Raw genomic sequence first — 13,275 nt, forward strand, 5'->3', positions numbered from 1 at the left:
ACAACTCTGCACTCAGCATGATAGGGACCTCTCTGCCTAGGGCAGTCACCTTTCTGGAGAGACTGTTCCCCTTATTTTCTTCTCATCCATCTACAACCTCAGTTTTCCTTTCCTATTGCACTTCTGCTGCCTCTTTTTTTCCTACCTGTTTTCCCACACTTTCTTGCAAGTTTGTGCTCAGTTTGGAGCATTGGGGATTTTGACATACACCTGAATGGGGTCAGAATAATTTTTTTTTTTTTTTATTCCCTGGTCTCTCCCCTCTGTTTCCTTACTTGCACAGCCTGTACTTTTAACACTATGTCATTCTTCCACTGCCCTCTTCTGCTCTTCCCGCTTCTTCACTCCCAGTCCTTCGGCATCCTCACCCACGCACATGCCAGTAACCTGCTGCATGGGATACCAACAAGCATGGCCTTCTCCACGCCGTACACCCTCTGCCCAGCCCACAACACCCTACCTAGAAACCACTGGCCCAACGAAAGGTAAAACCAGAATGCTCAGAAAACAGCACATAATTAGCAGCGGCTACACGTTATTAGTGCTGTATGCAGTAACTTCACCACTCCCAGCTCTGCTAGCACCGCACGTTTGCTCCCAATGGGGAGCAGGAAGATGAACACTGGGGCACCCAACACCGGGACAGCACCTATTCTACATCAGCTGGAAAACCAACCACAGGAGCATCACAGTCTCGAATGTAATATTGCTTGGACTGTCAATGATGGCTTTTAATGGCTCAAAACAGCACATTCAGGCTATTCTCAGCATTTTGATGACCCTTATGCTCCCCACCTCTCCTTCCCCAACACACAGAGTTGATGCGTGTTTAAATGAATGACAGACCAATTAGCAGGGAAAAGTGTACATGTGTATTTGTGTGTGGGAGGGTATTTAAGCTAATATATTCCAGCACTGATAGCTTTATCCTCTTTGCAGTCTCTGAGAATGAACTGGCCTCCATCTGTACAGAAGATTAGTAGAATTACTAATCACTAATTATGACTCAGAGGTTTTAAAAGCAATGGAGACTGTACAAGGGTGGCCTGATTTTTAGAAAACGAGGAGACAAAGATAGCACAGTGTTATTTTAAGCACATGGACAGTCCATCCAAGACTGCAAAGAACTGCAACAACAGCGCTAGCAAAAGGAGTGACAGAAAGCTAAACACGCAGAAGGACAAAGAGTGAAGCATGGAAAAAACAGCATGTGCCTGAAACACTTTTAATTTGCCTTTTCATAAGCCTTTTGTCCAGTCAGAGCAGGCTGGCCAGCCTCTGCACAAGACTAAAATGGAGACTTATCCAGGGAAGTTCACACAGCAATACATTTGTGTAGGAGCCTGGTTCTGAGAAGTGGCGCCAGCGACATTTGAAATCTAACGTATTTTGTGAACTGCGTCATATTGAAAAAAAATATTTATACAGGCCAACGTGGGTAGTGAATAGAAGGCACTGTTTGAAACTGGCACCGCAACACCCCGAAGGAAATGAGATGAAGTTCACAGTCTGGTTGTGAAGTTTGTCTGCTAGGGTAGAGGGAGGAGCAGTAAAAAAAAAAATTGTATTTTTGTTTGAATAAACTCTCAAACAGAAAACGCTATATCATGAGCTCAAATGGAAATATGTCTGGCAGAGAGCTTTGGAAAGCTGCTGTTGGAAGCATGTAAAGCCAAGTTTAACTCTAAGCTGTCAGGAGGCGGTGCCCAGAGCCAGTCCCATTCTCAGCTCTCCCTCATGCAAGAGGCTCCCCCCGAAGCCACAATCCCAGGGAAAGCTTCTGCGTGTTGTGCTCAGATGGGACAGGGGTTCAAAGCAGAACCAAAGCTCTGCAGGTGATGTACGAGCAGTGTCACAGCATTAGATCAGATCCCTTCAGAAAGAAATACAGCTGGATAAAGCAGGCAGAGCAAAGCTTTTCCAGAGCAACCAGTAATCCCCAGTTCAAATGTTTGAAGGGGCACATATTCAGCATCCCCAAAAAAGGTCTTCAAGCTTCCTTTGGAGAGCCCTGACCCACAAAGATGCCCGAAATGCTTCCTCTGAGCATTGCTGCCAGGGCCTGTCCGGTGTGGAGGAAGGAAAGCTCTGCCCCTTTGTGCCCACCTTCACCGCTCCAGCACTGCTTTCCACCATTGTGAAAAGAGAAGGAAAAAAAGGCATCTCCAATTCGTTGTCAGCATTTTTTTTTTTTTTACAATGAAAAGTTAAGGTGTGGTAGCAGAGGAAACATGGTCCTCACTATCCAAACCAACTACATTAGCACCATAGGAAACAGAAGTCAACTGCTTCCTCTCTCTCCTCCACCCCAGGTACGTATGGGATGGACACGTGCTTCATCAGCAAAATCTTTTTCACTTCACACGGAGGAAGTGACCTTTCAGAGGTTAAAAAGCACTTGGTCCAAGAAAGCCATGTGAATTCAGTTTACACTTTCACACCAGAGATTGTTAGCCAAATTACCAGTGTAACTGAACAGCTTAATCACAGAGATGCTCCCATACCTGGTTTCATGTCCAGCAGATATTAATCACAACGTGTCATCATATTCCACAGGGATTTTGGGGGATGGTTTGCCTGGTTTCTCTTTTCCCCTTTGCAGTGAGCAGACTGACATGCACTTTAGCCCTGACACTAAGGCGTTCACTTGACCAGTTTTTAGTTTACAAAAAATTAGCTGCATGATCAAATAGACTTTGATGCAATGTTTCTTTCATGCTTAAAAGCATAGGGGGTGATGAGGAATGACTGATGTGGGATGTATAGGTGAAAATTGGTATTCAGACCTCGGGGAAGACAGGCACCAGAGCCTTGTAGGGTTGACATCCCAATGTGGTGACACATGTAACTGAACATAGGATAAATGTTGATCCTGAAAGCTTTTGGCTGTGCTGCTGCTTATTAACCTCATTTATATGAAAATTTCACTTTCTGTTTTACTGCTTTATAATTAGGTTTAAGGCAGGTGGTCTATAAAACCAGCTTGTGGAGAGCCCTGCCAAAAGCTTTATTTAGGAAGAACTATCAGGACACCCAGAAGGGCCACACACGCCCACTGTGGGCATTTGGGGGGGGGGGGGGGAGGGGGATGACTCTGGGAAGACCCCAAAGCCCAGCCAGCAGGCCAGATCTCCACAACAAAATACAGCCCTCGCTCCTTTCCCTCATAGGAAATGGGTACCTTGCATGAAGGCATCTACGCTGAATTCTCACCTGGGATTTCTTCCAAGCCCTAACAGCACTAGCTTGTATTGACTTGCTGCAGTTAGAAAGAAGATTGTGCCGGCTCTTCCATCAGCTGCCTCTGCAAGTCTGTTTTTTCTAGGACAGGCTTTCAGATGCTCTCTGCCACAGACAAGACAATGTTGCCTGGCATACAACCCAAGCGCTCAGAGACAATAAATCCACATACTGTACAACTCTCCTCCACTCGCATGGGTTCAGAGGTTATTTCAGAGTGAAACGGGATGCCCCATCAGCACTGTGGCTCACAAACTTCCCCAGATGAATAGGCTCTGGGCAAATAGAACATCCCTTCTTTGGCAGACGAGGCAGATGATGGTAAGCACTCTGGAGCAGAGACCATCTCAGGGAGGCGCCTGAGCTGGGGCAGAAGTCCCTGCACCAGGGCCCGGGTGAAACAACAGCCAGTAAGACCTTGGAAGGTGTTTCCTACACACACACACACACGTGTTAGAAACAAGAAGGCTAAACAGAAGGTGACTGACAAAAGCTGCTTTGTTCTTGTTGGTTGGGTTTTTCCATGCGCAAAGCTGCTAAGGCAGGTGAAGGCTTTACACTGGCAGAGTGGATTTCAGCCTCCCCTGGGCAGGCGGCTCTGCCCGTGTGAGAACCTCTGTGCCTGCCAGCTTCAGAAGACACAGGTGAGAGCCCTACGTAGAAGCATGAAGGTGTCAGTGCCTTCTCCATGCTGTGACCGAAGCTCAGGTTTCCCATGAGGCTAGCAAGCATTTTATATTCAAAAAAAGACAGACCAAGAAGTCCTCCCCGGGCTGTTAAGTTTGTTACTGTGGTGACAGAAGCAATCCTACTGTCTCTCCTTTCACCACAATAATGTACTGACAATTAAAAAGAGACCTGCTAGCAGTGTCCAACTTGCCCGAAAATAGCCACTGATCCACAAAACAACATAAACCCCAAATACGGATGAAAGCAAACTGAAGCCTCTGGGGCTGACCAGCAGTGCAAGTGTCACCTCACCCTTCCCTGCATGTCCCTGCAGCTAAGCTCAGTGACAAAGCTCTGACTTGTTCCCTAGTTTGTTACACCAGGCACAGCCCAGGGAGTCCTCATAGAGGGCAAAAGCATAAGTTTAGTCAAGAGAGCCTTCATACACACAACCTGTGTTATTTTTCACACCTGGAATAAGAATATGAAGGAGTTACATAAATATGAACATTCTTGATGAAGCCAAGGTGGGAAAGGACTTTGTTAAGCACCTGCCCAGATGCCAATATTAATAAGAACACAAGGCAAAAAGCATGCTTTCATCTGGCTACACCAACTACAGGACTTTTCCCAGTAAAAAATATTAAGATGACAAATAGCATCCCTGGCAGGTAGGAGAGTGCTGTTATATCCATTTTACAGACAAAAACGGGGGCACAGAGAAGGAAGACAATTTGCCCAAGATAATGCAGGATCTATGGTAGCGATAGGACACAAAATTTCATGTCCAAATTGTCCCACAGACAATGCAGCATCCACCTCCTCAGAGAGACAACCCCACGGAGAGCTCTGCACTGGGTGTTTTGCTCCTGTATTGCTCCACAGAGCCCGAGGCTCAGAGTACATCTCTGCATGCAGGTGTCATCCAGCTACCGCCTCTAGATGCTCCCATAGCTCTAAGTGTTTAAAAAAAATGGAAAAGAAAAATAATACTTGATTCAACCTCTTACAGGGCTCTAATATCCAAACAGATGGGTGACATTTAATGCTGCATGCTTAGTCCCTCACCCCCTGGATGCAGCTGGGATACCACCAGTGGTTTGCACAGCAAAGAGCCAAGATTTCAGCACAAAAAAGCAGTGTATTACACAACCCAAGGAAGAGCTGCATGGCATTCTTTCAGCCATCTCTCTTTAATACACCCCAAGTGACCACGCTAGGAAATTCCTGATATTAAAATGTGAGAGTCACCTTGTTGCTGCCTGGTCTCCCAGGGATGACCCCCAGGGCGATGCGCATGGAGCAACAGGTTGATCACTGCGTGTCCCCCGCAGTCTGGCTGTGACAAGCTGTGGGCAGAGGGGAGCAGGAAAGGGGCACTCCCCATCCACCCCCAAGCTCAATAGCCATCTGGAAGAATGACAGAAGGACCAAATCCCCTCTTTTTACCTATTTTCACATCCCCACTTTAGGCACAAGTCAGTGATGCTTTTCATAAAGGCAAGAAAGATTAATCCACCAACAGCCACTAGGACACAGTAAGTTTGGGCTGAGATACAGTCACGCTTTGTTTTTTGGGGAAAAAAAAAATTCTTTTCACTTCAAGCCAACCATCAGAGAATTGCAGCTGAACAGGCTGAATACAGCTGTTGTCAGAGCTGGTCCTTACTGAGCCACTATCCCAGCCCTGGAGCGATGGGGATGCTCCATAGGGATGCAGCAGGGAGCGAAGGCAGCCTGAGCTCCATGTCGTTTACTTGAACAGACTCCAGAAATAACACCCACGCAGTACAGGTGTAGCTGGGTTTTACTTACAGAGAAAGAAGGGAGCCGGAGCTGCATCCCACATTTCTTCAGGTCAGTAAAGGTGGGAAAACATGGAGCAGTGTTGCCTGTACTCCTGCGTTCCCTAACTATGCATGATCCCTACTCCACAGGTTACGCACACGTCGCATATCACAAAATGTTTACATCCATCATCTTACAAAATGTCAAGATGCATGCGAGCACATGGAAGCACTTCTATCAACATAAAGCTATTCTCCCAACTCCTGAGCATACCTTAAAGCTAAGTAGCAACAGATCCCTTTGGGATTAAATAGGCATACATGTCCTTTTAGCATGCCCTTCCCATGGAAATTACAACCTGATGGTTCTGGAGAGCTGTTTGCTACGAGCTGTGTCATTCTCCGTATTGCAACGCACCAGGGAGGGGGGAGAAGCAGCTTTGAAATATTCAACATAATGTAGCAAACATGCACACTGACACTGCAACCAGGCACACAGCACAAGCTTACACGTGGGACAAAAATAAATAGACACAGAAAAATAAATAACTGCCAGCAAAAACACACACCAAGAAGAGTGACATCATACTAACGGCAACTGGATACCACAGTAACTGCAAGTACGGGGCTGTACTTTTTTGCCTGCAGAAAGAGGAGTCTCCGAATAGTTGTTTTAAAACTCACAGCCCCCCCGGCAAATAGCAACCCCTTTATGACACAAGATACTCTCATGTTACAGTCTGCTACTATTCAGTGACACTAACAGTGGAAAAAACTACATGGCAGCATTGTGCTCTGAGTGCCCGATGGCAGCGCAGGCTGAGAGCTGAGCTCTGTCTCCCAAATGAGAGCTCGGTGACAGCAGCGAAAGGGGCTCCCTGCAATACGGGGGGCAGTCGGCTGCCAAACCAGTTTTAGGCAAACTGGCTGATAAAACACATTTAACAGAGAATATCTCCCCCCAAACCCTGAATTTAAGACAGATGCACAGTGCTGACTGTTTGAAAGCAAACATAAACCTGCCGGGAGCCTTCGCACCTCACACAGGGCTGCGTGAGCTGTGGCTCCAGCACGATGCCCCTCGCCTCCCCCCATCCCAGGCACCTCACCCGGGGTGTGCACACTGAGGCATCACACAGGTGGGCAAGCACGTGTCCGTTGGGTGGCACCATGCTTTTCTAAGAAGACCTGGTGCAAATACCAGGTTGGTTTGTTTTGTTTTTTTTTACCTGGTAGACATCCCGGAGGCCGCACCACGCTCGCAGGGCTTGCCGGCAAGCCCGCAGCCGAGCAGCATACCACCTCCTCAGTGCTGCCACTGTCACCGTCCAGACGAAGCGGCTCCCGCTGAAGAGCAGATCCTCCACCCCGCACATGAACACCGAAGCCATGACTTACTCCAAAACAAAATCCCCGTCCCGGCTGGCTCCCGCTGGCTCTCCCTCCCTCCTTCAAATGCCTGGCATGACGGCAGCCCGGCTTTATACTGCAGGCAGAGGGCAGGGGTGTTGCACAGAGCCAGGGTCAAGCCTTCAAACAAACTCCTCTTTCACGGCGCTTCCTGGGCAGATTCCCAGGCATGTCCCGGCGCCTGCAGCCCAGCCAGCGGCTGCAGTAGCTCAGCCCTACCAGCAGCTCACACAGCAGCCTTGTCCTTCTTAGCAGCTTATAGAAATCTCCGTTAAGCTCCGGTAGCTACCACGATGTTTTCTAATTAAATTTTAAACCCTTTTTGCCATATGCCCTGACAAGAGCCCCATTTAGAGGCGACAGGAGGAGCAGGAAGCCACTGGGCAGCATTGATCGCCGCCGCACATCGGTGAGCCGGGCAGGCGCTTCGCACACAGCTCCCGCCAAATACCCAGCACTATCTGCCTCTGACACCTCCTTATCTGCCAGGCAGGGAACAAAGCTGTCATCGTTTTCTCCCAGCTGAGCCTGTGTTCAAATTATACACTAGAAATCCTTTTTTTTTTTTTTTAAAGAAAAAGCACCTCTGTGAGCCAGCAAGTGGAGGAAAGGAAAGAAAAATAAAACCACCCCGATCAGAACAGTCCTGCAGAAATAGATGCACTAACTTCTCTTACAGCTGACACCACAGTGGATGCCCACAGCACAGAGCCATCTCTCTGCTCCACACCTCCCCCTTGGTTGTTGCATGGTACCGATTAAATGCTGAACACCTGCTAAATAGATGATTTTGCTGTACTCTTAAACTAACATAAGTCCATTAATGCAGCACTTGCTACATGAGAAAAAACAAAGCTGCCTGTGCTAGCTGAGCTCTTCACAAACAGCCCACAGCAAATAAACACTGAAATAATAGCCCACAAGAGACTCCAGCCTTGCCTCAATAGTCAGTATAAAATTAAGCAGCACCCTGCCCTTCTGGGGCTTAAACTGTCAGTGCCAGCAAGCCGCACCTTTCATTTGTTAAAACTCTTTCCTATTAAAAGCTAAGGGATGGATGGAGTCAAAGGGCAGTTAATCTTTTTCAGACCCCTCAGAGGATTTGAAATTTCCTAAGCTTTTTGGGACAGAAGCTGCGGGGGGGCCCCACATGCCACCATCCACAGCTTGCTGAAGGAACTCCTCAGAGCAGAAGGAAGGAACTCCTCAAGGAGCAGATTTTTGCATAAAACCATCAGCAAGATCAACCTCTCTGTAAAAGTACTCTCTCTTGTGCAACGAAATGAAGGAAGAGGGACCAGGAACAGCTTGCAGAAAGGCTGTATGGGAGAGCTAAACCCTACAGTGGTGCTGGTACTGCTTCCCCAAGGGCACTGTCTGCAAACAGCCCCTGCACCAGAGTTGCAGTCGTGCTGTTCCAAGTGCTCTTCATGGGAGGGAGACACCCGACATGCTCGTAGCACAGCACAAGTATTCACAAAACCCATTTCATTCCATATTAATCAGCCTTCTTCAAATTGCAAGAGCCTACAGTCATGTACAGTCAAACCCTGTGTTGTAGTTGGGGTGATGTAGCTCTGCAGACAGATGACTGCCTGTTTTAGACTGGCTTTAGACCTGTGTGTCTCCAAGCATCACACTTTTACGTATAACAAAGCAAGCGCAGCTCTGCTCCTCTTGGTGCTGCTATCTACTGGCTACGCTGCTGCCAGGGAGTTTAGTTCTCTCCAAGACTTGCTTTCACACAGGGGAAAAAAAAAAGACAACAATATTTCAAACATTATTAGAAGCTGTTACAAAGTAAGCTGCTGCAGAGAGAGGTCCAGCTTGTTATAACAAGAGGCAAGTAAAGACTCGGGGTCTGCAATTGAAATCCAGCATCCATATACCCACCCCAGGAGTTTTTTCCCCCCCCCATTTGAATGCTGTCTTAGAGCCTGTGGCCACAAGGAGGGCGTCTTCCTCCTCCTCCAATGCTACCCATCATCACTGTTCTGTGCTTAGAGGACTTTAACGTCAACATGAACACACAAAATGCAAAAAGTTTGCTTTCCACCAGGAGAACGCAGTGCCAAATATCTAGAGAGAGTTACTGCAATAACCTAAGCCAGTACCAGCGCCAGGCTTGGCAGCGGGTAATTGCCGTTCCCTCAGATAACACCACTTTGGAGAGCAACCAGCCAAGAAAACCTCCAATGGCATCTGTGCGTTATGGTCAAGTCATATCCAAATTTAAACACTGAGATAAAAAAAGAAAATCCAATTTTCAAGTTCCACTTCTGAAAGAAAAGAAAAGGAGCTTTGTAGTTAAAGAAACAGGGCAGGGAACGGCCCTGTCCTGCGCCAGGAAAATCCAACCCACCCACTACGGAAAGTTTAAATGTTCATGCTCTCTCAGTGCCTTTTTGTGTTCCTTATCACCTAATTAGACTACAAAAATTAACAATGAGGATTTTCTCCTTTAACACATCACAAGGTTTTGGGGGTTTTTTTGGTTGGTTTTTGTTTGTTTGTTTTTGTTTGGTTGGTTTTTTTTAAGTTGGTCTATGACCCATGGTATCTTTAAATTAGAACTTACTGTTTTGTGCAGTTACTCTTTATACTTCACAAGTCACCGCGTGCCTGAGCGATGGCCTCGGATGGCTCCGTCTCAGAAGGCAGAGCCACACGTACACTCAGGCCCTCCCTCCTCACTGCTCCCAACCACTTTACCCATCAATACTTCCATTACCTTGTGTAGGCTTTATGCGCTTACAGTAAAGCTATAGCTCCACGTGTAGGCTAGAGCAAGGCAAGAACCTCTTCCCCATCTTTACTTAGGGTACATGGACTTCAAGTCCAGTCTCATGAACAAAAGCTTCACGTCTTGTCATCTCTTTTGCAGACAAAGCAGGTGATAAAAGTAGTAGTAAATGTCATCTGGATTCACCTTCCCTGTTACGCAGGGCAGTAGTTACACCATGGTCCCTTGAACCTCGGGCATTTGTTGAACACCCACAGAACAAAAAAAGAGCAAAGCGTTTGTGATACAGAGAGAAGCTAAATGCTATTTAGAATAATTTTGGTGTTTTAATAAGTAATGAATTACCCATTTAAATCAGTCTTTTATTGACTTCCACTTTCAGAACCTGATTGCAAGTGGGTTAATTTGAAATACCTAAATCATATCTGGACTCCTTAGAGTCAGAACAGAGATCACAAAATTCAGCAAGGGAACGTCAGTAAGATATCCAGACGGTTTCCAAAGGCTGTGGCATCCACATATCTATTCTGTGAGGAAAGAGGGAGAAGACAGATATCTCAGAAAAGGTCTTTGTAGGTGTATGTACCACTTTCAAGGGAACACGAGAGACAGCTAACTGCAAATCTATTTGATGTACAGCCATATGAACAACAGGGCATTCATTGCTAGTAAGGGATAAGCCTCCGCAACAGGAATCTAAGGAGAACATCACTTTAAAAGACAGTAGACAACCTGTGGCAGATTCATACTTTTCCTTACATTATTGATTGTAGTTCCAGAATAATGAATATTAAAAGAGAACAAAGGTTTGCTACCAACATAACAGGAAAAGGTGATCCCAAGTGGATTCTCAGGCTTCTTTGCATGTTATCTTCTGTGCCAAAGTGAATGGCACGAGGCTTAGCTGACTTGCTGCTTTTCTTTTCAAAGTAGCTCATGTGAAGTTCACATGAATAGAGAATTCATCTACCTGCGAGACCACAGGACAAGAGCATCAAACTTCCCCTATATCTACAAAGCAGTATTGCCCCTAGATACAACTTTTGATTAGACATATAGGAAAAAGGACACACACACACAGTCCCTAGTGGCAGGTAATAAAATTAAAGCTTTGATCATTTTTGGTCTCTGAACCTTCAACAGTAAAAGGTGAGTTATTGTGCAGCTGCACAAAATGCCTAATTATACAGGCTAGCAGATGTCTGTCCCAACCAGTGCATTAAAACACACTTTAATCCATAGTTTGTCCTCATATATTGACTACACATGATTGCAAGCAATTTTCATAACGTTCTGTTGAGCAAATAGTAAAGTTCAGTGAAGAACAAAAAAGCACCAAGACAGCCCTCACAAGGTTATGAGAAGCAGTTCTGTTTCATGGCACACATCGCTATTTTGAAATCTGCTGTTACTTCAACTCCCAGGGTTCAAACCCTCAAGGCCCGATACCCTGGGATGGTCTCAGGGCAAGGATAAGCATCATTGAGGTCCATGCTTGGACCCAGAGCACTGTGGTACCAACACTGTCCACCAAAAACCAGCTGCAGTCCCATCTCACCACCTACATCCAGTCATGGTTCTCCTTTCTGCACAAATCCATGTGTTTGATTTTCATCAAAACTTTCCCATTTTGCTCCAGTTACAAGCCAACAGCGCATTATGACACTGCTTTTAAAAATACATTTCCAAAAATGCCCAAAGGTGCTGATTTTTAGGAGTTTTCATAAGCATGAACAACAGGATTACTTGGGAATTAGGCCTTTCTCAGACAATGCTGAAGCTGCATATCTCCCTAACGTTTTTTTTTTTAAAAATTCTTGTCATGAAACAAGCCCGTCAAGCTGGGAGCATTAATGCAATTAACCCCAAATAAAGATGAAGTGACTTTTCAAAAATCGTTTTTGCTACACTCTGGGCCTTAATTACCAACTTAATAAAGATAAAGTGAAATATAGTCATTGGGTGCCCTCTCTTTGATGTTGTAACCTCTCACTACATAAGATGCTTAAAAAGCAGCACTGGTGCATAGGATAAGTCTGTAATCCAACCTGTCCTGACCAAGAGCTTTTGAAGCAAGATTCAACTGCTGGTAAGAGGTGTTTGCAAACCAATTTCGTTCTTTGAGATTATTGAAAAAAAACAAACCACAAGATATTCTTAATTAATCTACTTTAATCCTTTATATTGTCATGAATTTTGGAGGCCTCTCAGAAATAAGTCTACAGTTCCACAAAGATTTATCTACCACCACTCATGTTATCAAACCTTGATTTAGAAAGCAAATGAAATCTGCATGAAGGATCATGTCACCCTCTTTTAAGGCTAATAACAGCATCTGATGTAGGTATTCGGACCTCTCATCAGGTGCTACACCAGGAATTTGGATTCCCAGCTTTTGGCCACTGAACTGCACCTAAGTCAAGTGACTGATGTATCTGAAAACCACAGCTACACCGAAAATGATCCCCAGTTGCAGAGGGAGGCTTTGGTACCTACTGCTCTCCTCTCTGGGTGAGGCACAGCCTCTAATAAGCTCCTTTAACAGCAGCTTTACATACTTCTAAATGAGGTACTGCCTTTTTTCCTCCCCTCTGAGAGCTCAGGCTGTACATATATTGCTCTACACTAATGATATAAACATAATGCCATGACAAATAAACACACTTTTAAAGACGAAGAGCCGCTGTGCCAGAAACATGAATTTCCTGCAGTCTGTATCCCATAGTAAACTAATTAGCGCTTCACTTCAGAAGTGCCACTGCCTTTTAGCTTTATAAATGATTAAGCAGCTTGCAGTCTGATTCCTCGAACAGCAAACTTCCCTACCTGCTATACCTCGAACTCCAAAATCAGGTCAGGTTCAAAACAAGTAGCATATGCTCCAGTTTCACAAGTCAGGGTTTATCATCTTTTGTACCATGCCATCAGAACATGTCACCCAGTTTTAATAACACAGATCTAGTTCCTCCAGTAGCTTATGGTCGGTGCATCAGGGGTGTAATTTGGCCCAGCTCCACTGACTTCAGTGAAACCTCACACGTCCATACGCATATAATCAGGTGAGGATGTAGCTCAAGAAGCTTATATACAATTTGGCAGCAGTGAGCACGACTTCTAAGGCGTGTCACTATTTAACATATACCCATATACAAACTGTATTTAAATTTTTATGCATACATATTTCTAAGTCAGTAGAAGTCTACAGCCCCAGAAAGTCGGTTTGCACAGAAAAGATACATGATGAGGGAAACCACTCCCCAGACTTCTGGGTAAAGAAGGATGAAAAAACATTAAAAAAGTTATTTCCACCTGAAAGAGGATTTGTTTCTATCACACACATAGTGCCTGCAAATGCTTTCAGACAAACTGCATTTTTATGCCCTTTCTCAGCAGCCTGGGTGATGGCAGGCTGGGTTCCCAACAGGA

At 45.6% G+C, this 13,275-nt stretch overlaps 1 protein-coding gene across 3 annotated transcripts in view; it reads right to left on the bottom strand.

Moving 5' to 3' along the window:
• Positions 1 to 13,275, bottom strand: part of FRMD4B (FERM domain containing 4B) — a 135,957-nt gene that overhangs the window by 77,642 nt on the left and 45,040 nt on the right. The window contains exon 1 of one of the 3 annotated variants that reach the window (XM_054216188.1): positions 6,926 to 7,468. The exons of the other annotated variants lie outside the window; for them this stretch is intronic. Coding sequence (XP_054072163.1) covers positions 6,926 to 7,087 — 162 coding nt within the window. The 5' untranslated portion in view covers positions 7,088 to 7,468. Of the gene's footprint in view, positions 1 to 6,925; positions 7,469 to 13,275 lie in introns of those variants that run through there. 3 annotated transcript variants of the gene reach the window in all.

This window comes from Rissa tridactyla, chromosome 10 (genome assembly GCF_028500815.1).
Source record: "Rissa tridactyla isolate bRisTri1 chromosome 10, bRisTri1.patW.cur.20221130, whole genome shotgun sequence".
Classification (NCBI taxonomy): Eukaryota; Metazoa; Chordata; class Aves; order Charadriiformes; family Laridae; genus Rissa; species Rissa tridactyla.